The sequence below is a fragment of the Fusarium phalaenopsidis genome, assembly GCF_050370095.1.
Source record: "Fusarium phalaenopsidis strain FUZ10S chromosome Unknown contig_32278, whole genome shotgun sequence".
Taxonomy (NCBI): domain Eukaryota; kingdom Fungi; phylum Ascomycota; class Sordariomycetes; order Hypocreales; family Nectriaceae; genus Fusarium; species Fusarium phalaenopsidis.
The window spans coordinates 235827-260620 of NW_028145417.1; the positions used below are offsets into that span (position 1 = coordinate 235827).

Genomic DNA, 24794 nt, shown 5'->3' on the forward strand with positions numbered 1-24794 from the left:
GATCGGGGCATTTCGAACACTGAGCTCTCGTAAATACACTCATCTCATACAAGACACACAATCTCCCATCTCCTGTTTGTCATCTGATCCCATTCGTGCTCCCAGAACCATAAATGGCCGATCCTCGATACTCCACCATGTGAGTGCCTCTCAACCAAAAGCACACTGAGTCGACCCTCTTCTCGACCTCTGTCAAAGCTGTCTCGCCCAATGACGATGCATTCGACCCGCCTCCTCAAGCGATCTTCTGCCTTCTTTCCCTTCCAGTCGTTGATAAACTCCGGATACTGGTCCCAGATCACGTCCATTTTTGTGTCCTCATCGACCCACAACCCATAGATGTCCTCCCAGTCGCTATCCTCGGGCACGCTCGTGTCCTTCTCAAACGAGAGCTCCGCCACACTCGTCCACAGAACCAACAGAGAGAACAGCGTCTCTGACACTAGCAACGCGGCGGGTATGTCTTTGAGGCTAACCTTCGCACCTGTATCTTCTCTCCACACAGGATTCTTCCACCGCGATGGCTCATACGCAGCTTGCGAAGGCTTTTCTTTGTGGGGAATGTTCTTCAGAACAAGATCGTCCTCCCCCATCTCACCGCTCACGATGTGATAGAACTCCAGACCGGCAGTGGGACCCACGAAATCGCTAGGCTCAGCCCAGATTTCCCCTACCCAGCCGACCCATGACCAGCTCGGAAAGCATGCCTGAACTGTCTTCTGGGCGACCTCTCCACCCCCATAACCGCCTCTGACCTCGATACGGCACCGTCCAGCCCGTCTATGTGGTCGTTGTAGACAGCACGGCCAGGCAATAGTGACAGCAAAGAACTCTTTTGGCAAACCCCAGAGGAACTCAAACCCAGTTACCTCTGTCACAGCCCTCAAGACTCCCCCTATCGCGTCGAGCCCGTCACTCTCGTTGGTAAGGTCTCGCTTCAGGTAGTTACCTACAAGTGTTTGGTAGGTCATGTCAAAACTCTTGGCTAATGCTAATGACGGATTCCACAGATCCTGGAGAAGATGGCTATCGAAGGCCGGGTCGTAGATGACGGTTTGTTTCTTCTCACGCCATTGGGGAAGTTCCCAGCATGCATCTTCTCGCCAAGTTGCTTGTCGGCATTCCCAATACACTTGTTCGGGAGTAAAGATAAGCCAACGCTGTGAGAGCATAGCCTCTTGATAGGTCCATCCGCGCGTGAACCAGCAAGAGTCTCCGACGAGTTCGCGACTTGCTCGTACCGGTTCATGCGTTTGAACAACCCATGTGAGTTCGTCGTCATTGTCTTGGTCGCCTCCGATCGAGAATGGCTCCCCTTGTTGAAACCGCGTCCCGGCTCGGACACCCGGTAAACCGCTGAATGCATTGTCTCCCGCCGCATTGAAAATAGTAAGAGTTGCACGTCCGTAGATAATGTCCATGTGTGGCACGAAGTGCATCTTGTCAGTATCTGAATCTTGGATGATGCACAGACTATCAGTCCAAAGATACTTCTCTCCGACCCCTCTCGTAACCACGATGGCATCTGCAATGGTCTCTGGAATCCACGATGCCTTCAAAGAGCCCTCCTGTTTGAGTTCCTCAAGCGTAGCTTCTGTCAGTGTGCGAAATTGCTTTTTGCCCCAGACGTAGCTTATCGCTACCCATGAGACTTTCTCGATGTCTTCAACCTCGACTATAGAGTATGTCTCAACGTCAATAAGACGGATGAACTGTAGAGATCTTGATCCAAGCAGAATCCGTCCGGGCTGACAATTTCCATCGTGAGTCGCATCGCAGAAACTCTTCCACTTTCGAAACAGACGCAAGTCAGCCACAAGAGGTCGCCTCCTCCCAATGTACGGTTCTGTATCTGGCCACGATAGCGGATCATTCGCACCAACATGACTATCAGTGGTATCGAAAATGTCGGCCACCGTCGAAATGTGCTCCTCGCATTTTTGAAACTTGACTTCAGGCTCAAGCCATTCCTCTGAGTCATCAGGATCTTGCACTCGGATCCTTACCCTAAGAATCGACAGAGTTCCTCCCGTATATGTTCCGTAGGATGCGTCTTCTTCGTAAAGTCTCCATTTTTCCGAGAGCTCCGTCGGCCAGATGGCGACAACTGATGTCGATAGATCTATGCGGTTAAGAGAACCATACTTCTCTGTGACCCATTTCTCGAAGGCGGGCCAAATCTTCTCACAGAGGAGACAGGTTTCCATAGATCCTTTGACATTGGACAACGTTTGCGGCTGCCTTCTCGCTGAGACGCGATTTTCCCCGCCTTGGTCGCTTTCTTCTTCGGTGGTTTCTTCAGCATCGCTTTCCGTTATGTCATCTTTGTTTCCATCTTCCATGTCCAACTGAAGAGATCTCCCTACAGCCGGATCCTCATCAGACCTGTAGAATGCAGTCAGTATAAAGCTTGTCATGCAAAAGGTTTGAAGCAGGCATACTCTTCATCGTCAAGTTGGATAGATCCAGATGATGACTCTACGTATCCAATCTCGTGCATCCCGGCGCGGGTACAGAAAGTGCAGAATTTCGACATTGCAAGTGTGGTCTTGAGTCTCTTGGCCTTGGGAGATGCCATGTGAGCCATTTCCGACTAGCATGGAGGTGCAGACTCAGCACGGGCGAAGATACAGAGCACTTGATTCAGAAACAATTTTCGAACTCGAACCGAGATTTTGTCAAGAGTCATCAGTCTAGCCTCGGGTATCGAGTAAGAAGATAAAGATTAACGTTGGGCGATGCCTCAGGTCAAGAAGATGCAGGTCGGGGGAGTTGATGCGGGCACGAATATGATCCTATGATATCTTGACAGGTGGGTCAGGCTCACTGTTGTGTGATAAGGCTGTCTGGCTCAAGCACCGCCAGTTGAGTTATCTCAATTGGCAGCCGGGGTTTGGATTGATCTGTTCGCCATCCACTCTTTGCTGGCCTACAGCATCACACAGCGAGCCAAATGAGAGCTGAGGAGTCAGTGCTCTTGAATAGACGATTATGGCCATTGTCTGACTGCTTTATTTGCCGTTTTGGGAAGCGCGCGTCAAACATACGGGAAGCTCTTTTATCAGTTTTATCAGTGCACGATGAGTTGACAGTGAATCACGGCCTCGACATTTTTCCATTTTCGCCTCAAACTTGGAGTTTCGCTCAAAACGGCAATTTAATAATGTCTTCCCATGGTTTGCCAGATATTGCCATTGTAGGAAGAATTCAACAGTATGATAAGGTATAATCTCTACCTCGTCTTCACCTTTCCCTCTTTTTATCTCAACTTTGCATCTCAGCTCGTGATTGCACTTCAAAATTCCATCTCGACAGTTCATCCTTTTCGCACAAGTCATTGTACATCCGCTTCACTCAATCATCCTCCCTTCCCAAGCGCTACCGTCTCGTGGGCATCTCTCGAAGCCCCAGAACTCTCCATCCTATTCCCCGACTTGCTCGTCGACTCAATCAGCTTGTACGTTCAAATGGTCAAGTGTATGACTTTGCTAATTTGATGAACAGCCCAGCCAACATCCGTCACCCAGATCCAGGCTGCAAGTCTTGACAACCGGCGTCATGCATGTTCAGAGCAAGGTAAGCTGCAGAACCCCATCACTTGATCACCACTAACAACACCAGTACGAAATGCATTTCCCCTTCTTGCGTCTCCCCAGGGGGATACATGGTGAGATCATCAAGTATCTCCTACCGGCCATGATCCTCCCAACGACCGAAGAACCTCGATGGACCAAAGACAGATGGGGCTTCCCGGGGACCTTGGAGCCTGTTGAGCACAACAACTGCGCCTATCTTCGTGGTTCCTGCAGACCAATCAGGGACATTGTCGACAGAATCCGGCCCATCAAGTCAACCCGCGGCTTCCACTTCGACCCGAAGCGCGATACTCTCAAAGTTTGGCATATGCAGCTCCCTGCCCCAGATCCCTATGGCGAAGGGCACTGGGGCCGGTCGATACCAGTTCGCAAGCTCCTCACAGTCTTCCCGTACGCACTAAACCCGTATAGCGACGTGTCAACCGGAGTGTCCGACCCAGCATGGAACGATGAGCACTTCGACACGGACCTCGACTTGTCGTTTTTGCCCATGATTGAGGAGATTACCTTGGCCATCCAATCTGCCGGGTGAGAATGGCACATTGAGGGGTTCCAGAGGTATGGACCAGATGTTGTCGAGTCCAGAGGGCCTAATGACAACTGAGGCCGCGGGGGATATGGACGCCTCCGTCTGCTTGCCGAAACCCATTTCTTCGCTCGAAGAATCCGAGACAGCACGGGGTACCGCTGGAAAGGATGTGATGACGAATTTTTCGATCCACTCGACATACTCAGAATGAAGTCCACCAGTCTTGCCAGGAACGCACCCTACATCGGATTCTACGGATACAGCCGGGGCACATATTCCCTGAGAGGCAACTGGCCAGGCTTCCGCTACTTCACCGACACAGGGGAGGTCGAGTTCAGCCCTCTATCCTTTTCCGAGATCAGCTTCGCAACCGACCGACAAGACACTTCCGAGCGCGAACCTGTGGGTGGACGCGATGCGCAACTGGTTTCGCGAGTGTGGATAATCCGTCCCGGAAGACCAGCTCCTCCTGTTGAGCTGCACCATTGCTGGATCAAGGTGAAGAAGTGGGAAATGGGTGATCCAGACTGGGTTTGGCAAGTGGAAACCACTTGGAAGATGGTCAGAGGGATGCTCTCCTGCTACACCAAAATTGACCGAGGTCACGGTCTTCATGTCAAATACTATGAGAGCATTGTCAACTCTAAGAACTGGAAGTTGTAATGGTCTTGCAGGGGGGCAATCGGGAAGCTGGGACTGTTGCGAGTAGATAGCTTTCAAGTTCATTCAGTCATTCATATTGCCTTGCTCATGATCTGTCAAACGTCATATTTTTCTGATCAGTGTGTAAGATGGGCATATCGGTGAGTTCTGTTCTAACCAGGCACATAATCATAGGGCGATGGAGTCTACGCAAGATGAACAAATATTGATTCTTTTGTCTCTCCTCAACTACTCTAAAAAAGACTTTTCAAAGACCTAGCACGCCAGTTCCGTGGCAAACCATTCGGCACGACGGCCATTCCTTACAGAACGCTAACAACAATTCCCAAGCGACAAAGTTTCATAAAGTCCGTAGCTCCCATCGCGGAGCAGATCATCCACAAGATCGGTCTACAGAGAGCTCTTGGCAGCCTCAACCCGCTTCTGGGCTAGACCGCCCAGCTTCTCAGCAGCGGCGCCGAGGCTCCGAGGATCAGCGCCCCGGATCATGGCCTGGCCGTTGACGGCGACCTGGTTTCCCTCCTTGAAGAAGAGAAAGGTAGGCATGGCGGTGACGCCGTAGGTGCGGGCGACGTCCTGGACGTGGTCGACGTTGACCTTTGCGAAGGCGAGCACGTCGGGGACGCTGTGCTTGGTGGCGAGGGTCTCAAAGACGGGGGCGATGGCCTTGCAGGGGGGGCACCAGTCGGCAAAGAAGTCGACGGCGACGTAGGTTGTCGAGTTGAGCAGGGATTGGAGCTCCTCGGATGAGTTGATGTGGTGGATCATTTTGGCTGTTGACGGTGGCGTGTGAAGAGGTCTAAGCGGTATCTTTTGTTTGGGAGATGAAGAACTCGAGGCTGCTTTTCGAAGAGGATTTTCTTGCGATTTCTTGGCTTGTTTCTTGGATTGTTGAGGTCTTCAACTTGTTTATATTTTCCCCTCGGCAAATGCATGGATCACGGCAGAATCCCGCAGACCAGCTTTGAAATCCCGAGTCCACGTGACGTTGCGCCATTTGCGCAGATGATTCCTCATTTTGGCTGTGTAAGCCACATGTATCAGCCACAGTGATCATTATGTAAGGATGTCACAACCGTGGCACATTGCCGAATGATTTGTGATCTTAGTCAGCTGTCGCCGAATGATTCCAGAACCACCAGCAATTGATATCGGAGCAATCTCTCAGCCATGGGGAAGATAGGGCAACTAAATAAATGCAGCTAGCCTTATCGCATTTATTGACTACTCACGTCAAATCACGCCACCTTTCTTTCAATTAGTATGATCTGATGGCGCAACTATCTCTTGCCGTATGTCACTCTTATTTCTACTAAATTACCCTAGACCATTCTGCCACTTTTTGTCCGCGACTCAATCAGGTCCCAACTTGTCTACCCTCCTGAAACCCTCGCTTCTGGCAGACTTGACAAATGACAGATCCGGGGAGCGCTTCCGTGTGCATCCCCCTCACTCTTATCACATCGTGACAAACGGTAACAGTAAACCCACCTGAGGAGTAACAGGGAGGCCACTTTATAACCTTGCCGTGCGGGAAACCCACGATGCCCCTCAAAGAAGGCTCAATGCCCCCTCAAAAAAAGCCACGAGACCCGTCGCGACAGGCACGACAGACGAATTGATGTGTCGTCAATGACATGTCTGCTCCAGACCCCAAGATGGCCCGGATCAACGCTCCGCCGAAAAGAGATTGGGTTTTGCTAGCCTCGGATCAAAGTTGCCAGACACCTGGCGCTAGTTGACCCCATCACGGACATGATTTCCGCTAAGAAATAGCCGATTTGCACAGAATACAATAGATCGATCAGGTACGAGACGGAGACGGGAACGCATGATGGCGATTTGAGTTTTTTGTCGCAAGAAGAAATAGGGGGCAGGAATTATAAGGGGATCTGACACAACCAGTTACAAATTGCCCGCCAAGGTGTTTCCATTTGTCCACTAAAAGTCAGCATTATCACTGAGAGATATAGTGGGAATGGTCCATCGACTTGCGGCGCAGAATGACGTGCCCCCTCTGGTAGGACAAGGGAACTCGGCTGTCCCTAATCGGCAGGTGGGGAGCCGCAAAGGGGAAATGCTTGCGTCGGTCGGGCTGAGAGAGAGGCAAGGCAAGGTTGTCCGCGGATCGCATCCCAGACGTTACCCTCCGTCGGTACCGTCGCAGACAAGAACGGTGGCTTCGGCGGATGACTCGGACCTTTAGGGGACATTCTTCCGCGACCAAGACAAGTCTGCAGCGTGTAGAACGGCCGCCGTAAGCCACTAGAAGGCTATACAGCGCATGATAAAGATTTCCGTTCAGGGCCACCGTCGTCTTGTCGCTACCCCTGTGGCCTGCAGGCTTTGTCTCCGAGAGGCCAAAGAGCCCAGACCCTTCTTGGTAGGTCGAATCGAAATCTCGCGCGCCGAGGCACGCCACATGGGCGTTGGCCAGGGCTTTGTAGCGTCCCCACGTGGTGGAGAAGTTTATGTGGAGCGATTTACTCGAGTCAGCAGTCGCCCGGCCAGAGTTCCCGAGTCAGTCAGTCCACAAGAGAGTTAGGAGGTTCGAGAGAAGGTCAAAGCAAAGCGAAGCCACAAGGGTGTGTGTGTGTGCTTGTGCTTGTGCAGCGGAATTTATGCCGTACCTACGTGAAGATACTCGAGTGCTTTGACATTCACATCGCGGAAAGGGGGCAGACAGATAGATATGACAAGATAACAAAGATGGTCACATCTCAACATGCAACAAATGCTTCCATTTTTCTTCTCTGCCTTTGCCACCCCGTAAGCCATGTCGCCACCCTGGCCCTCGACATGCTGCAGCCGAGCAAATCTGTTGGTTCGTCGGCCGTCAAGGGAACTCGCGGGACGCCTCTGCCCATTGGCCAACCCGAGGTCCGTGGCGCCCACGGCTTGATTCGGTTGACGGAGCAGAGAACGTGGCACCATGTCTCGCTCAGCCGCGATAGCGTTCTTTTTCTTCTTTCTTCCTTGTCTTTTACCCCTGGGCCTTGGCCTGTACCGTTCCTGTGGGACGGGCAGGACGTCCGCGCAGCCCCGGCCCATTCACAGCTCGCGATTATCGGCCGAGGACTGGTGATGTGCCCAGTCAAAATGCGAGTCTGGAAGCTCCAGAAGCCCAGCTCTGGCGTCCAAGCTAAGCGGACTAGTGAAGAGCTGGACTGGCCGGATCAAGGAAAGCCCCTGAAGGTCCTACACCCCATCCCAAATAAAAAGTAATGAGGCCATCCCTCTCCCTCACCCACCCCCGCGTTGCTTGCTTTGCGCATTTCCTTTTTCTCCTCAAAAGAAACAGTGTCTTTGCGGAGAAAGGACGAGGCCATGCGTCGTGGTAGCATCGTCAACCCTCACTGACGCGACACACCCGCCGATCCCCCTCATTTTCCGAGTCGATACCCGTTGATGATCACAATATTGTCGAGTCAAGAGTTTTGATCGTTCGTTCCTTCGTAACTACCAACCATGTCGGCCTTTGTGTCAGAGATATGGACGTGGTATGCATTGACGTGGGTGATTGTCATCTGTAGGATGTACGTGAGACATTGGGCCTCTTCCACTGTATTACCTAGCTAACCATGGCTTGCGCAGGATATCACGACGCATGCTGCTCGGATCCATCAAGAAGCTCCAAGTTGAAGACTACCTGATGCTATTTGCCATGGTCCGTCCGCCCCTCCGATCGAATGCGCGAAAGCGAATCCTCCCCTCGTTCTAACACGCCGAAATAGATCACCGACACGGTCCTCATGGTCGGAATGTCGATTGTCTCTCGGACGAGCAGCAACCTCATCGATCCCAACGATAAGCATGTCATGTCCCAGGCAGAGATCGATGAGCGAGTCCGTGGATCCAAATGGGTTCTCGTGGTTGAGCAGATGCAGATCATCACCATCTGGACGATGAAGTACTGCTTGCTGCTCATGTACAACCGACTTACGTACGTGATCTGTGCGACGTTTCCTTTGAGGAATTGCGACCCTAACGTTCTGTAGGATGAGTTTGCGACAAAACATTGCTGTCAAGTTTGTCGCCGGCTATGTCACACTCGGACTTGTTCTTATGGAGATTCTCTACCTTGGAGTTTGGTGCCGACCCTTTAACCAGTTCTGGGCTGTGCCTCCCAAGAACAGTACGTGCCAAACATGGCCCTCTACGTGGGAGATCAATTGCTAACTGTCATCAGCCCAATGCGCCACCCAGACAAACCATCTCATCGTCAACACCGTCCTCAACATCTCGTCCGATGTCATGATCATCCTGATCCCCATGCCCATCTTCCTCAAGTCCCAATTGCCCCTGAAGCGCAAGCTCGTCCTTATTGGTGTCTTTGCCCTGGGTGCCTTCACAGTACGCCGTCCTGCCCCCTGACGTCTCGGATTGCTCACTCACACTGTTTCAGATCCTTTCCGCCATCCTTAGCAAGTTCTACAGCTTCAACGAACCCTTCGGCTCCAACTGGACCTTCTGGTACGTCCGAGAGTCGTCGACGGCCCTCCTCACGTCCAACCTTCCATACATCTGGACCCTCCTCCGCCGTCTCTTCAACCTCGGTTCCTTCAACGGCTCGTCCTATGGCAAGCGCTCGACGAACCCGTCGACCGCCTTCCGATCCAACTTCACCAACCACCGCTCCGGCGTGCGCTCCCAGGTCAGGGCCGAAGGAGGCACCCTGCACCGCCTCGACAGCGAGGAGCAGATCAACGCCACCTACTCGATGCCTCTCAAGATCTACCAGAAGCACGAGGTCGAGATCAGCAGCGAAGAAGCTGGTCCCGAAGATCGACGAAGTCCTCCGGGTGTTGTCCCTCGCGACTTGGAGGGTCACAAAGACCTGAGCACACGTAGTTCATCACGCGACGACATGGAGACTGGCTCAGAGAGGTCAGCCGTGGGCGTCGTCAAGGTGTTCCACGGAGTATGAAACAAAGGGGAAATGAGGAACATTTCCGCCTACGGGATAACTTGCGATTGTTTTGTTTTGTATAAGTGATTGAAACGTGAGGGTATCATAATGACTGGAATGGATACCCAATAATGTACAAATATGTTTAATACATAGACCCCTGTGCCCATTGAATGGCACTGATAGAATAACAACAGCAATGTCGCTACCCCTGTTTCTCTGAGTTGCGGTAGGGACCGTTCGAGGTGAAACGTGAGCAAGGTCCGTCTATTTCGTCTATATGGACCCTGATTGGACAAGATTAAAGGAAAAACATTACGTCGTATCGTTCGTATAGTCAAAGGTTGTGTAGTCGAAGGTGGTCAGCCAGCACAGTAAGGGCTCTTCTTCCTGATCCATTCACCCCATCGCCAGAGTACACATGGGACAAGCAAGCAGAGAAACATGGCCGTACCAGCAAGTAGACCGTTTCCCCAAGCAATACCCAGCTTTTCGTACATGGCAGGGGCAAAGAGGGGGAAGCTGAAGCCAGCCATGGTCCTGACGAATGCTGCCGCTCCAGTAGCACTGGCGGCGTATCGTTCGTAGGAGTCGACGATATATGTTTGAGCGCATTGGAAGGACTGAATCAAGCCTGCTGCGAAGATGGCTGCACCGATGTTGGGTATAATCCAGTGAAGTTGGAGATGGGCCGAGACACCGTATAAGACCAGGCCAGCTGGTGTTACAAGTGCCGTGGGAAACATTAGGGGTACGCGGAATTCGGGTCGGCCGGGGTGGTTGTAGTGGTTCTTGAGGGTAGCGTAGACCTGTAGATCAACTGTTAGTAACTTATAGTAGGTAGGTATGAGTAGCATTGGAGAGCTACCTTGTCGATCAAGGGCCCAGAGATCTGGAGACCTATCACAAATCCGATACCGAGGGATAGATAGTTTAAACTGGCTCGGCCGGGCTCTTGATCGTATTGTTCTTCCCACACCATGGGGAACGAAGCAAGTCTGGAAGGGTGTCAGATGAGACGACATAACCCGAGGAGGATACTTACACCAAGTACATGAGTCCATAGAGATATGCTCTGTATAACGCCGTGATCTGAATAGCCGGCTGCGTAAACAACATGATGAACGGTCTCATCAGATTCTTCCGCAGCGACTGCAAGAATGTTCGATCGGGATTCTCAAACTCGGTGTGCAAGGCCATGTTGCCAGTCTCCTTGCGGAGCTTGTCGGCCTTTTTCTTGAGAATCTTGGGAGGATACGTCTCGTTCAGGAAGAGGAATGCGAGGACTTGGACGAGGGCGTCCGCCATGGAAACTACCCAGAAGACCCAACGCCAGTTCATGTACTGGGTCAGGTAACCTCCGGCTGTCTTGGTGTTAGCAGACGTTGGGTATCGAAGTGATGTTATGGAACACTAACCGATAGGTCCTACAGCAGGTCCAAGGAATGGAGCAAGACTGTAGATGGCCGTTGCTGTTCCTCGTTCTTCAGCTCTCCAACAATCACTAAGGACACCTCCACCAAGCTATCATGCCAAGTATTAGCAGAGTCAACATCAAAACGACAAGTCAAACTTACAGCTTGTGGAGCACTCCCACCAAGACCACTCAAGAAGCGAAACACGAGGATCTGGTTCTTGGTCTGGGAGAAGCCACACACAGTGTTGAAGATGAGATAGATCATATTGGCAGACTGGAGAACAACCACCCTCCCGTACATCTCAGACAAGGGTGCCAACAGAAAAGGACCAATGGCGTAGGCGAGGAGGAAGATGGACATGATGAGATAAGTCTCAAAGTCCGACTCAATGTCAAACTCATCTGCCAAGTCGGGCAAAGCCGGGGCGAGCATGGTGGACGAGACGGGGGAGATGAAGGTGAAGCAAGAAACAAGTATAGTAGAAAGCCACTTCTTGTGCTTGGTCCAGTTGTGAGGGTTGGAAGGATCCTTGTTGCCATCCCAGGTTACCTTTGCGTCAACGAGTCAGCACATTGCATGGAAGGCGTGCTAGAAGCTCAAGACAGAGGGGGTTGGCTAGGCGCTTACTAAGTTGGGGTCTTCTTCTGGTGTTTCTAGAAGAGTTTCCGGATCCGACTGTTCCTCTAAATCGCGCACCGGACCGTACTGTTGTTGACCGGCTTGATGTGCGGCATCCGGAACTTCGAGAAGAGAGGGCATTGGCTGTGGACGACGTAGAGGAGTAATGTCGGGTGGATCATGTCCCTCTCCCTCGTCCATCAGCCACGGGTAGTTGTGGCGTGATTTCTCATAGTTGGTGAAGACGTCGAACCTAGGACTCCAGGACCTCCAGATGGAAGACCGGGAGTTGGCCCGGGACAGAGTATGGATGCTCATGGTGGGTAGTCTAGTAAGAATAGCGAAGGTGTTATTCTAGACTGAGCTGCAGTGCAGGGCACAGAAGAGAAAAAGGGCGTTTGGAAAAAGCGAGAGAATGGTGTTAACGAATGAATCTGTGTGATTGATGCTTGACCTGTCTCTCCCTTGAAAGGATGATCATCACAGCGGCATTTTATCTATTCATGCCAGAGCATCAATCCGTCACATACAAGCTGGCAATCACCTCCAGCCCCCCCCCCAATCGCATCAAGATCCAAGATTACGATCAAGGCACAGCCCTTCGCTAAAGGAATAGAAAAGAAGAAAAAGGGTCCACACGCGCCATCATTCCGCATCAGCTCTCGTGGCGGGTCTAGTTGCACCGCCTAAATGCCATGCCATCACCAACGCCGATGCTGTCATCAAACCCAATGAGATGCACTGTTCTCGCATAAATGTTTCAAGAGCACGAGACTGACAGGCTTGTGCGGGCCTTTGAAACAGCTGTCACTGGTCGTATCTTTGTTACGCGGCCCCGCAACGAAGCTCCATGATCCCTGTCGGTCATCATGGCAGATTGTTCGTCATGGTGGTGGCTGATGGCTCTTATCACAGCCTCTCTCATGCTCTCGACATCCTATTCGTCGAGAAAGAGATGCCAAGAGGGACAGATCAGTTAAGGTTTGCCAGAGTCGATCTTGGCCCCGTTTCAGCTGTTCTAAATATGAATGCCCTCCTCAGCTGCCGCTGCCGTGGAGGCATCTGATTGGGAGCGGTATTCCAGTCTTAAACGCGGGTCACGTTAGGCTCGAGGGCCAAGCATTTCTTGACCAAGAAGCTAAATTCGACCCCGTCTGCCACTTTACAAGACACTCGGGATGAGCCAAGTCCCCGAGTCTGTCATCCTGCCCCGGTACAGAAATAAGCTTGTCTGCATGCTCTACCGAGGACGTGAATACCAAGACTCGATGATCGACCTCAGCCTTCTGCCACAGCATTGGCAATGACGCGTCCACAGTCCTACAACTTTGCCCGACTCACCTTATCCAAACCGTCCTGGTCCTTTCGCTCTATCTGTACCCAGTGGCTGGGGCTGCTCGCGTGACGTGAGTGGATGTCCTTGTGCCCGCGACACTTTCTCGACGATTCCTGTGTGAGAAGGAAGACATACGACATGTTGCTATTCCGGGTAATGCCCTCGATTCCTCTCCCAGCGCCTTCTTCTTGGCGGGTAGGACCCTACGCGAGAGAGGCTGAGCGAGAGAGGCGAAACGTGCTGGCCTCGAGAGTCTGTGAATGAGGATGAACACCATGACCTAGATGAGCGGAATTAGAATGGTTGGATTGTCAAGAATATCTCGTCGTACAAGGAATCTGTTCCATCTATAAAACGATGCATCTGCACTCGTGAATCCATCTGGGAATATCATCATCAGTCCAAACCAACACTTCACATCTCAACATTCGCTTCACCCTCAGCCCTACAACTTGGCAACTTACATTCGCTCTGAATAATCACACTCCTACACTCGCTACCTACACTCTACTTCTCAAACGCTCTTATCACACGCTCTTATCTCACACACTCCTCTTGAATCTTCCTGACTCAGCAATGGGCTCCATCCCAATGCCAAGCGCCATGAGAATCCTCGTCTGCCCTTCCGGCTTCAAAGGAAGTCTCGAGCCCGGCACGGCGGCCGACTGCATCGAGGCCGGCATCCTTGCCGTTGAGCCTCACGCCTCGGTCCGTAAAGTCCCGCTTGTTGACGGGGGAGAGGGCTTCACCCGCGCCATCGTCTCGGCGACCGGAGGCACGCTCCGTCATGTCCCCGTGACTGGGCCCGTGGGAGAGCCCATCTCGTCCTTCTTTGGCATCTTGGGCCGCTCCGGTGGGGAAGCGGAGGAAGCCTGCACTGTTGTGCTGGAAATGGCTGCTGCCGCCGGTCTCAGCTTAGTGCCCCCCAGCCGCCGCGACCCCGGCAGCACCACCACATTTGGCGTTGGGGAGCTCATTCTCGCTGCCCTAGACGCTGGGGCCACCCGTATTCTCGTCGGATGCGGGGACTCTGGAACCTGTGATGGTGGTGCGGGGATGCTCCAGGCTCTTGGCGCGACTCTACTGGATACCAACGGGCGCTCTCTGCCAACCGCTCGAGGCGGTGAATCCCTCCTTGCCCTCGACTCCATCGATCTGTCTGGGGTCGATCCTCGCATCTGGAAGACCAAGATTGACGTTGCTGTCAACTGGCATAATGTCCTCTGTGGACCTGACGGCGTAGCCAACGTCTTTGGTCCACAGAAGGGATCTACCCCAGAGCAGACTCAACGTCTCAGCCTCGCCATGGAGACTCTAGCGGGCGTAGCCAGCCGCATCCTCTGCGACAAGACACTCCGACTAGCCCCAGGCGGTGGCGCATCGGGAGGTCTCGGAACAGGTCTTCGCCTGGTAGGGGCGCACCTTCGACCCAGGTATGAGATTGTGATGCAATACATCAACCTCCACAGCATCTTTGACGAGTGCGACCTGGTCCTGACGGCCGAGGGTGGCATCGACGACCAAACCCCACGGGGCAAGATCCCCGCAGAGGTTGCCCGCCTAGCCAAGAAGCACGGCCTCCCCGTCATCGCCATCGCGGGGACGATTGGACCTGGCGCCAGGGTCAACTACGACATCGGGATCGATGCTTTTACTTGCATCATCCAGCGGCCCATGACATTGGACGATGCCGTTAGCGAGGCCGAGAAGCTGACCAAAGAGAGCGCAGAGTCGGTCATGAGGATTGTGGAGGTTGGAAGGATGCTTGGAAAGACGTATTAACGATTAATGATTACTGTATGTTCATGACTAGCGCAAATGCCTCAAATATTGACCCCATAATGAAACACTGCCTCCCACCGTTGGTAACACCTTGCAGGGGAAGAGCCCAAGGGGGGGACTCGGGGGGAGAGAAGAACGCGGGGAAGATCCCCTCTTCTGTGACTCCTATTCGCCAAGAGGCCCTCGGTAGTCAAAACTAGCTCCATGTTCACTCCGCAAACTTAATGTTTAAGCTTAACCTCCTTCCGCAATAGGAAGGGTTCTCTCTGCGGGCGTACGGGAAATGCCGCATATATTTGGCGTCTGTATGGGCACTCGTTGGCTCCAAATCATCCCCAGATCAAGCGTAGGCGACCAGATTGCTCCCTCTTATCGAACCACGTGCTATCGACCTTGGCTGGCCCTCATTCGACAGTGGCCTCTTTCCAGAAGAAAAGAACCACCCCGGGAAGGTTTGGTGGCTAGATAGAGTTCAAGCCCGCGCCAAACACCCTGGCTTTTATTGTTTGATATGATGCCCTGACTGGTAGACGAGGATACATGGCTGTCTCACTGCCTTGGCGACTACTCCTACTAGGCTGATCTTCGCTCCTTGGCGCATCATTTACAGCTTGGCTGTTGGTTCCTTCTCGTCTAGTCGTATGAGAGCCAAGGACGGCACTTGGCTCGGAGAGAGCTAAATGACTGATGTACAAGGTTTCTGAGGGGGGAAGTACAAGGGGGGTCATCTCAGGGTGTCCCCCCTTGTACCCCAAGTGCAATCTAGATAAGCGCTACGACCAAAAACACGCACCAGAGCAAGGGGGGACCGCCTGGGGTAGCAGGATTCTAGACCGTCTGGAACCTCGCAAGCTTCGAGATGTTCGCCCGCACGACATGCTTGGACTCCATTACCCCATTACTCCGCACCCCACATCCCGGGACGGGTCGGCGAGATTTCCGGGGAGAAAGACCAAGAGGGTTAACGAGAGTCACTGGGTTTTAGTAGGAAGTGATTGACACTGGAGGGGAAAGACGTTGGAGCCGGACGGGAGAGTACATAATGGCTTCGTCTTCCCCTCGAAAAAAACGGTTTCTCTTCTCCTCAAGGCACTCAACCGTCTTGACTGCCCTCCTCTCCTCCTCAGAGTCAGCTAGACACTGCTGCCCCTTTTCTACAAAGTCTTTGCATCATCAACATCATCTTGACACATCTCTGATTGTTCATGACCATGGCTACCACTGCATACGACGACAAGACCGACGTCCGTCGTGACGTCGAGCCTCAGATCTTTCAAGATGAGAACCCAGAGAAGCCTATCCCCAAGGTCGAAAAGGTTGATTACTCTGGTGCTCACGAGAAGACGGATCCCAAGGAGATTGCCCTCGTGAGAAAGCTTGACCGATGGATGATGGTGAGTGGCTTTGCGAGATACGCCTTGACTCTGTTGCTTACATGTCTAGCCCATGCTTTGGAGCATGTACTGGCTCAACTATCTGGACCGAAACGCCATTGCTCTGGCTCGTCTCAATGATCTCGAGAAGGATCTCAACCTCAAGGGCACAGGTACGCGATTCCCTTGCACAACTCCTCATCAGTGTTGTACTCACATGCATTCCCCTGTCTAGAATACCAAACCTGTGTTTCCATCCTGTTCGTCGGCTACATCCTCGCCCAGATTCCATCCAACATGTTCCTCACCCGAACACGCCCCAGTCGCTACATGGTCAGTAAACGACAAATCTCCTTGATAAAAACCCCTCAGAAAACTAACCCAGCTCAAAGGGCGTCATGATGATGCTCTGGGCCGTCGTCAGCGCTCTCACCGCCGTGGCCAAGGACTTCAAGGGCCTCCTCCTCACCCGCTTCTTCCTCGGTCTCACTGAAGCCCCGTACTACCCCGGCGCCGTCTACCTCCTCTCCATCTTCTACACCCGCAAGGAGGTCGCCACCCGCATCGCCATTCTCTACACAGGCAACATCCTAGCCACCGCCTTCGCTGGCCTCATCGCCGCGGGCATCTTCTACGGCATGGACGATCTGGCAGGAATCGCTGGCTGGAAGTGGCTGTTTATCCTGCAGGGCGCCGTCACATTCGTCATTGCCGTCGTCGGTTACTTTGTGCTGCCTGACTTCCCGCAGACCACCTGGTGGCTGACGCAGGAGGAGCGTGACCTTGCGTACAACCGCATGGAGCTCGACACCGTCGCTAACAAGGGTGAGACCTCTACCTGGAAGGGTCTGCAGCAGGCCGCCAAGGATCCTATGGTCTGGATTTTCTGCTTCATGGGTTAGTGCTACCTTGTCCCCCCCACTCCACCAAAACTTGCTAACATGATATCTCAGCTGTAAGTTGACCGTTTCGCCTCAAACCTGGCTCATTTTAACGCATTTAGCACTTTCACTTGGCCGCGAACGGATTCAAGAACTTCGTACGTTAATTTAAAGCCGAAAAAACCAGGTTTCGTTGCGTGCTGACGAAATTAGTTCCCCACCGTCGTCAAGACCCTCGGCTTCAACACCACCATCACCCTGGTCCTCACCTGCCCACCCTACCTCATTGCTGGCGCCAGCACCATTATCGTCTCGTATTCTTCCGGAAAATTCAATGAGAGGACGTGGCACATCACTGCATCCAAGGCCGTGGCCGTGATTGGCTTCGCCGCTGCCGCCGCCACCCTCAACACCGCCGGACGATACGTGTGCATGGTTATCTTTACTATTGGCACCTACGCCGTGAACAGTCTGATTCTCGGTTGGTGCGGCTCCGTCTGTGGCCAGACCAAGGAGAAGAAGGCCGTGGCTATCAGCATGGTGACCATGATCATGAACATCAGCTTCATCTGGACGCCCTACCTCTGGCCCTCTAGCGATGAGCCCCGCTACGCTATTGCCATGTCCAGCAGTGCTGCTTTCAGTGTCGCTACCGCTGCGCTCGCTTGGGTGGCCAAGATTATCATGATGAGGCGAAACCGCAAGCTCCGCAGCCAAGAGAGTGAGGCTACCGTCTTTTACGTGTACTAATCACGAAATCACGAATCTACGAAGATGGAATCAAGCGATGAGGATGGTGGAGTGTGGGGACTCCGCAAGGGATATGGGGAGCTGGAAGATAGGACACTCCTTGACGTTATGTTGATATGAACCACTGGCAAGACGCCATCGACTGAGCTGTCGCCAACCAACAGTTTGTACAGTTGTACATAGCAAATCAAATCATTGGACTCAACAGCACATACCAACCTCCTAAAGACCGTGCCCCCATCTGTGCATCGTCGTGCAGCCAACACACATCCCTGGGTATCACACCCTTACGGGGAATCCACCATGGTGGTTTGTTCACCATGCAGGTTGCAACCACAGTGGACCCGAATCTGTATGAAGGATCGTTCGAGACCCTGCTGTTCTAGAAGTGATCTTCCATTATACGCCGAGCCCATTGCGGGGAAGGTAACATCAGAAGTCGGCGACCCCGAGACACCCCGGCATCTCAAGTCTTGGCTGTTGGGGAAGACCACCTCGCGCACCGCACGAAGAGATGCTATCCCCTGCTTTCCACGGAGAAAGTGTTGCCAACACCAACCCCCCCTTCTTGCGACATGACGTAGTGAAACCTCAACCAAACCCACCATTCCCCTTGAACCATGTTGGACAAAACTCCCCGTCTGCGGAGTCGGTAAGGGGTTCACCTTGCCCGGTTGCTCCCGATGCAACCTCGCACTACGAGGCGCCGATCCCATTCGCTGCTCCCTTCCTATACCAGGCATCAATTAGTCAAGGGAACCTCTCAGCTGCCTCACTTAATCTCGCAAACATGCAACTCTATCTCCATCCTTAACCCGTCTACCCATGTACTGTACGCATGTCTCACGGTCAGGCCGAAGTTACCCCAGAGAGTGAATCCCTGGGTCTGACAGCTTGCAGGTGTTACGTCACACCGAGATGGTTTTGAGTCTCAGGGATGTAGATCCAACTTGTGCCGTTGTTGTTGTTGTGTCGCCAGATAAGGCAGGTCTGATTGCCATGAGGGTTGCTCGCTTCAGGTGTTCTTTCTACACGAGAGCAAATTCGCTGATGTTCACGCCTTCTCACGATCGTTAGCAAGTGTCAACACCAGGCCAAGTGACCTTTCGAAAGTGGGAGATGAGCTATCAGCAGTGCGGTTTCTTGTCATATTCGTACGAACAGGGAAAATGGGATCCTGTGGTACATGCTGATCGTCAAGGTCTGTACCCTAATGCACGTTCCAAAGCATCAACCTGATTGAATTCCCCAGGTTCTCCCCGCCTTAACTATGTGGACCAAAACAAAGCCCGGACCATCTCTGGAGTGACTCCAGGGGCGGCACGACGGGTATGGCTTGCTTCAAGTTGGCATCGGGGATACACGGAAGGCGCAAGTGTTAGTGCTCTTCGACCCGAATACACCCTTGACGCGAGCCTTATCGTGTCCTATGTGTCGCGTATCCCGTTAGATTACGCGAAGATACTCTTGGGTATGAAAAAACTCGGGTTGGCCAATCCACGACTGGCAGAGGCTCTTGGCAATACCGGACCTGCAACTTCCGGGCTCTGGCACCGGAGGAGGACGGAAAGCGGACGCCGTCGACAATGATATGGTTGGCCATAGCGTCGCCGGCGCTTGGGGGTCTCTGAGACGAGTCAGTCTACACGACGTCCAGGCACCCTGTAGAACCCTGCTCCGCGGACATGATATCTGCCGCATCTTTATCTGTTGGTGTGAGATTGCTCCTCCTGCAATCCCTTGTCTGGAACAAGATCTAGATGTTGAGTGAGACCTATTCCAAGGGGTAGCATTGGTTAGCGCCGACCTCCCACACGAAACTTTCAATAGTACCTCTGGCAAAGGCAATAGTTTAGGAAAGCATAAACAGTGGCGTGGACGAGGCGCCTTCCACGGTGCATGAACCCACCTTCCTTGTCTGTTACATGAGGCTGATACACGTAAACCACAGACTTCGATCTGGACCGTGGCGGGAGGATTCCTACGGGGACTCTTCCGATAAAAATACGCGGGGGAATGTAAATCTCTGAAGACGTTTTATGTCATCGGGCTTATCATCTGGATCAAGATCGACAGCGGGGTCTGAGTCGGGGATTCCCATGCCACGAGCGCCCCCGTTTCCGTCGCTTGTGGAGTCTGGAGATGTAAGCAAGCCTGGGGAACATCTCTGGTACATCTGTGCGGGCGCAAGGACGCTGACTAGTGGTGTGTCAAGCCCACACGGTGGAGATAGTGCCCCAGGTTGATGCGTAGACCCAATGGTGATCTGAGGACTGACAAGTTGAGGGGGTTCAATCAAGCAGTTGGGGGATAACCATCACGAGCGGGCGTTATGATGGGGGGCGAGAAACTGTACTTCCTCTTTCTAGCAGTGATCACGTCAGGTAGTTAGTTGGAGGACGGAATCCATCGGAGGCGGTGGCTTGAGCCATGTTGATGGTTGTTGTCCGTGGTCACTATCGTTGAAAGAGTCTCAGATTCAGGGGCAAGGGAGATGCCTTTCGTCAGGGAGCCACGCAGCGAGGCCCTGCGTGGCATGGTTGGTGTCTATTGTGCCCTTGAGCCGTTGGATCTGAGCTGAGAGCCCTACGTGTGTCTGGCAGACTTGTGGGCCCGTATTTGATATAAATCTGGCGGTAGTCACAGGGTTTGAGACCAGCTTGCTGATCCATCAGTCCAGCCAGGGAGAGTCTTCAGTGAATAAGAGAAGCAATAGAGCCTGTGTTTCTGGGCTAGGCGGTCTCATTTAGATAAAAAGCTCACTATACCACCGTGCCAAACTGCCTCCCAGGGAAGAGTTTAAGCCGTGCGATTCCTGTAAGCTGTCAAGAGAAGGACTCTGACTTTAAGGAGCTTGGCGCACCATACCTACTCACGGCTGAGGCACCCTGATATTTTACCAATGAAGAGATCAGGTGAAAAGTCCCTGATGCCCACTATATCTATTAATACCACCTAGAGGTACTCAGACGTAGATCACGGCGTCCCATATGCCATTCGGGTCTCATGTAAAAATATCCGCTAACAGAGAAAACTATCTGGCCTTCTTTGCATGCATCAGACCGCTTTTTCTTTCTATAAAGATTCTAGAACAGCCTAATAAGCAATGCGAATATCGACTCCCACCTTTTCCTTTATCGCTGACGATCCCGAATAGCTGGTGGTTTTGTCTGAGCCAGTAGTAAACTTGTGAGCCAACATGAAATGTGAGTTACCAGTTCAGGTTTCGGCCCTCGATTACTAGTTTTATTTTTAAAATTTGTCAAGGTATTTAATAAGACGATTCATGCATGTTGCACCTATTGAAGGATATATTGGCCGGGTTGAAAATGAGGCTCTCGCATACTCACGCGCGTTCAAATTTCCAACTGTCGACCGCCATGTCGTTCGGGTACGCCATAGGCGACGTTGTAGCCGTCTTGGGCCTGATAGAACGTGTCGCCATCGAGCTACGCAACTACAAGGATGCCCCCTCGCATTTCCAGCAGCTCCGTGTCGAGTTGGACCTTGTCCACAGCACGCTGCAGCATGTCTTGCGCCTGGAACCAGAGAGCGACGAGGAGCGCCAGACCTTGGATAAGATTCGAGCCATTGTAGTGCATTGTTCGCAGCCTCTACAAGCCATGGCGGACAAGATGCGGACCAAAGAAGGCAGCCTCGGCCATTTCCGAACTACGAGGAGCCTATCCAGCATCGGAACAAGACTCCACTGGTCTGTGGTGGCCCAGAGCGATGTAGACGCATTTAGAAAGACTTTAATGTCTGAGATGGCAGCTATCAACATACTCTTGAGCATGCAGCAATTGTCTGAACACCCCTTGACTGGCGGGTAGACACAAGAGCTAAACAATGATAGGACTCGAGCCAATCAACTCGCATCACAATCCAGATGTATCGGTACCTCCCAGGCGCTGGCAGTAGAGAGACACGCAAATGCCATCGCTGGCCATGCTACGTCCATCTTGAGCATAGCATCAAGAACGCAAAGCACCGTCGAGATCCTGGCAGACAACACAGCCAGTCAGGCGGAGACGTCTTCAAGACAAGCAAAAGCCTTGGACCGAAACTTGAAGGCTATCGAGACTAACATAGATGACTTATCATGGAAAACTGGAAAGACTTCAGCAATGATCCACCGTCATGCCAAGCGTCTCTTTCGCCTGATGCAAGACATTAAGGAAATGTTTACTCTGTAAGATCCCTCATACAGGTCTGGCACCTCGGCAACTAATTTGCTCATTAGATTTGCAAAATGCTCAAAGGAAATGCTGGAGGCAATCGGTCGAAACACGTAGGTCTCCCTGGCAATGCTGAAGCAGGTCATTAACCATTGGATGTAGCCGCATGCTTCTCGGCATCACTAATCAGTTGAAACGTATCATGCGCGCTATCGAAGCTATCCCGCTGCATCTCACTCTTGATATCGTGAGGCTCGATGACGCTCATGGAGAGAGCTGGGCCCTACCGCTGCAGGCATGTCGAACTTATTATGTGAGTGTTGGCTGCAAGAGACCACTCACCAGAAAAAAAAACCCAATGAGGACTAATTGCACCAGTCATTCTGCGAAATGCTTCAGCTCGTCGTATATGCCAATACGAGACCCGGCGCAGATCTCATCATGAGGAACCGCTTCTCCATTATGATGACAAAAACTGGTATGGAACTTGATCCCAGAGTCTGGGAGCGTTTTGTAAAGCCCGGACTTCACATCGAGCAGGCCATGGTTGTACCGCAAGCCTCTCCACCGGAAGGGAATTGCGTCGATCCTAGATGCGGCGGTAAAGTTGTAAAGCAAGCCGTCCAGTTAGATCAGCACCGCAAACTATGGTAAGTGTCGAACTAGACACATCTTCTGCAAGATGGACTGACCAAAGACTTTAGCACTTCCTGTGGTCGATGGGCAACGACAAAGGTGACCACAGCACCGCTTGTGGAACTATATGTCTCAGAAACCCTGGAGTCTTTCGGCGGCCGGACACGAGCAACCAGAGAACCACACATTGGCCCCCAGTTGCCCCCCATGCAACACCAAGAGGAACCTGAAGCTTTCCGCAGAGTTAAACTCTATCAGGCCTCACCGCCTATTGAAAACATGGAAGACGCCGTTGTCCGATTGGAAAAAGACGCCAGGGATCCAGCTGCGAATGCCTTCTTTGGACTCATGTTCCTCCTGGAAGGGGAAGAGCTCAACAATGATGACTTGATCCGAAGATCAAAGCAGCATTTAGAAATCACTCTCAAATCAGGTAAAAGAGCACTGCGTACACAGTTTACCTTCATAATGAAGCCAGAACTAACACTAAAATACTATCTAGACACTCTGAATTTTGAAAACTGGTACCTTCTTGGTAGAGCATGCATCTCGTTGCAAGAGCCTAGCAAGGCCTATGAGGCTCTTCAGCAGGCTGTCCGACTTGAAGACCGGTGTGCCTCAGTCTGGCTTATGATCGGGATATTATGCTTCCTATGTAATCAGTATTTTGACTCATTGGAGGGCATCCAAAGAGCTATTCGGTTAGATCTATGGCTGTATGAGCTTTGGTTCAACCTGGGCGTTTTGGTAGGCTCTTCTCGTGCTGTTTTCATCAAAACTCTGACACATCTACAGTACGACCACTGCAGTCAGCCAACTGATGCAAAAAAAGCTTTCCAACGGTGCATTGAACTTAATCCGCAATTACCAGAGGTGCACGCACGACTCGGAGTTCTTGGGAGCGAAATATCAGCTTCCAACACTCAAGTATCGAAAGATCGCCTCATTTCTGCAATGGTTGGACGAGAATATTGGAAGAGGATGATCACAGCGACGACGAGGATAATGAGTACGAAGGCAGTGAGTGCGAGGACAGTGACGACGACGGTGACGATTCCCAGGCCTATTTACTAACTAACGAAGGGCGTGATAGCCCCCACGGAAAATCAGCGTCATCGGTTGCCAGCTGATAACGGCAGGGTCTCGGATGCGGTCTTGTCTTGATCATGACTATAGTAGCTGAGCCTTCTGTGTCGAAGCCGATGGCCTGGCATATGGTTGACTGTTGAAAGGAGGAACTGTTGCTGGATGACACCCAGGTAGTAGACAGATCGAAGACTTGGGCTATCTATCGGCTCAGTTATCCCATCAAGGGCAGGGCTTCAACTATATCAAAAAACACAATAGACGACTTGGACAAGAGTGGTAGGGATGTGATGAGCGAGGTTGAGATCAGCATGGGGTTTAATAGGAGCTAATGAACTAAGGGTTCAATGAAATCAAAAAGAGGGGAACGGAAAGAGGAGATAACAAACGGAAATTTGAGGCAGTCGAGGTTGATCGGACACAAGAAGCTGTGAGGATCTGTGGTTGCCTGAGGGAGGCATAAGTCAAGCCCTCGCAGCTGCTAACCCCTCCCAAGCAGCGCACTTCTCTAATAACGCGATCCGGTGCTGCCCGGTTAGCTCAATCGGTAGAGCGTGAGACTCTTACGAGTGCACAATCTCAAGGCTGCGGGTTCGACCCCCGCATCGGGCTGTTCCTATAAAATGATTGAGGACTTATTCTTTTTTTTTTTTTTTTTTTTTTTTTGGTTAATTTGTTCTTTTTGGCTGGCCTTCATGTAAACTGCTTGTGTCTGTGTTTCGTCGTGGGTGGTGGATTGGACATCATGGCCGTAGGTGTGAACAGTTGACTGGTGATAAGGGACAACAGCGAAAGAATCGTCAGGGCTGACATTTTTCCTCCTACCCTTGCATTATATCCCTCTTTCTGCGATCTATTCGTTGGTGAAGGAACTTTGTTAGCCTTGCTGTTTTTGTGACACGCTTTAGGGTTTAGTAAGGAGCCCGCAACTCAACGTTTACCTCCCAAAGACCGTCCATTCCCGCAGTCTTCAAAATGAAAAGCCCCCGTAGCCGCCTGCAAAGTGTGTGGTTGGCTGCAGAGGCCCTGTCGTTCGGTT

The 24794-nt window shown here is 52.1% G+C and overlaps 8 protein-coding genes and 1 non-coding gene across 9 annotated transcripts; 6 read left to right on the forward strand and 3 right to left on the reverse strand.

The window, feature by feature from the left end:
• Positions 1–44: 44 nt before the first annotated feature.
• LRP88_00676 (HET domain-containing protein) lies at positions 45–2587 on the reverse strand (the record flags this gene model as incomplete). The annotated part of the gene is made up of 2 exons (XM_083237382.1): positions 45–2385; positions 2442–2587. The coding sequence occupies 2 exons, from the start codon at positions 2585–2587 to the stop codon at positions 45–47; spliced, it is 2487 nt and encodes an 828-aa protein (XP_083105887.1).
• Positions 2588–3696: 1109 nt separating this feature from the next.
• On the forward strand, positions 3697–4788 carry LRP88_00677 (uncharacterized protein; the record flags this gene model as incomplete). The annotated part of the gene is made up of 2 exons (XM_083237383.1): positions 3697–4124; positions 4356–4788. The coding sequence occupies 2 exons, from the start codon at positions 3697–3699 to the stop codon at positions 4786–4788; spliced, it is 861 nt and encodes a 286-aa protein (XP_083105888.1).
• A 390-nt stretch (positions 4789–5178) lies between these two features.
• On the reverse strand, positions 5179–5556 carry LRP88_00678 (thioredoxin-like protein; the record flags this gene model as incomplete). Its single annotated transcript, XM_083237384.1, has 1 exon — positions 5179–5556. One exon carries the CDS (start codon positions 5554–5556, stop codon positions 5179–5181), a length of 378 nt encoding a protein of 125 aa, XP_083105889.1.
• Positions 5557–8256: 2700 nt separating this feature from the next.
• On the forward strand, positions 8257–9715 carry LRP88_00679 (uncharacterized protein; the record flags this gene model as incomplete). Its single annotated transcript, XM_083237385.1, has 6 exons — positions 8257–8324; positions 8383–8455; positions 8523–8731; positions 8787–8923; positions 8978–9141; positions 9194–9715. 6 exons carry the CDS (start codon positions 8257–8259, stop codon positions 9713–9715), a joined length of 1173 nt encoding a protein of 390 aa, XP_083105890.1.
• Positions 9716–10059: 344 nt separating this feature from the next.
• LRP88_00680 (major facilitator superfamily domain-containing protein) lies at positions 10060–12051 on the reverse strand (the record flags this gene model as incomplete). The annotated part of the gene is made up of 6 exons (XM_083237386.1): positions 10060–10506; positions 10566–10695; positions 10743–11061; positions 11116–11221; positions 11275–11664; positions 11743–12051. The coding sequence occupies 6 exons, from the start codon at positions 12049–12051 to the stop codon at positions 10060–10062; spliced, it is 1701 nt and encodes a 566-aa protein (XP_083105891.1).
• Positions 12052–13645: 1594 nt separating this feature from the next.
• LRP88_00681 (glycerate kinase) lies at positions 13646–14851 on the forward strand (the record flags this gene model as incomplete). Its single annotated transcript, XM_083237387.1, has 2 exons — positions 13646–14487; positions 14539–14851. The coding sequence occupies 2 exons, from the start codon at positions 13646–13648 to the stop codon at positions 14849–14851; spliced, it is 1155 nt and encodes a 384-aa protein (XP_083105892.1).
• A 1211-nt stretch (positions 14852–16062) lies between these two features.
• Positions 16063–17855, forward strand: LRP88_00682 (major facilitator superfamily domain-containing protein; the record flags this gene model as incomplete). Its single annotated transcript, XM_083237388.1, has 6 exons — positions 16063–16245; positions 16295–16397; positions 16460–16557; positions 16617–17099; positions 17228–17263; positions 17319–17855. 6 exons carry the CDS (start codon positions 16063–16065, stop codon positions 17853–17855), a joined length of 1440 nt encoding a protein of 479 aa, XP_083105893.1.
• Positions 17856–21235: 3380 nt separating this feature from the next.
• Positions 21236–23375, forward strand: LRP88_00683 (uncharacterized protein; the record flags this gene model as incomplete). The annotated part of the gene is made up of 8 exons (XM_083237389.1): positions 21236–21571; positions 21764–22047; positions 22099–22146; positions 22196–22346; positions 22412–22683; positions 22738–23102; positions 23172–23280; positions 23333–23375. 8 exons carry the CDS (start codon positions 21236–21238, stop codon positions 23373–23375), a joined length of 1608 nt encoding a protein of 535 aa, XP_083105894.1.
• A 909-nt stretch (positions 23376–24284) lies between these two features.
• Positions 24285–24367, forward strand: LRP88_00684. Its single transcript has one exon. It is a non-coding gene; the product is annotated as a tRNA-Lys (tRNA).
• The last annotated feature ends 427 nt before the right edge of the window (positions 24368–24794 follow it).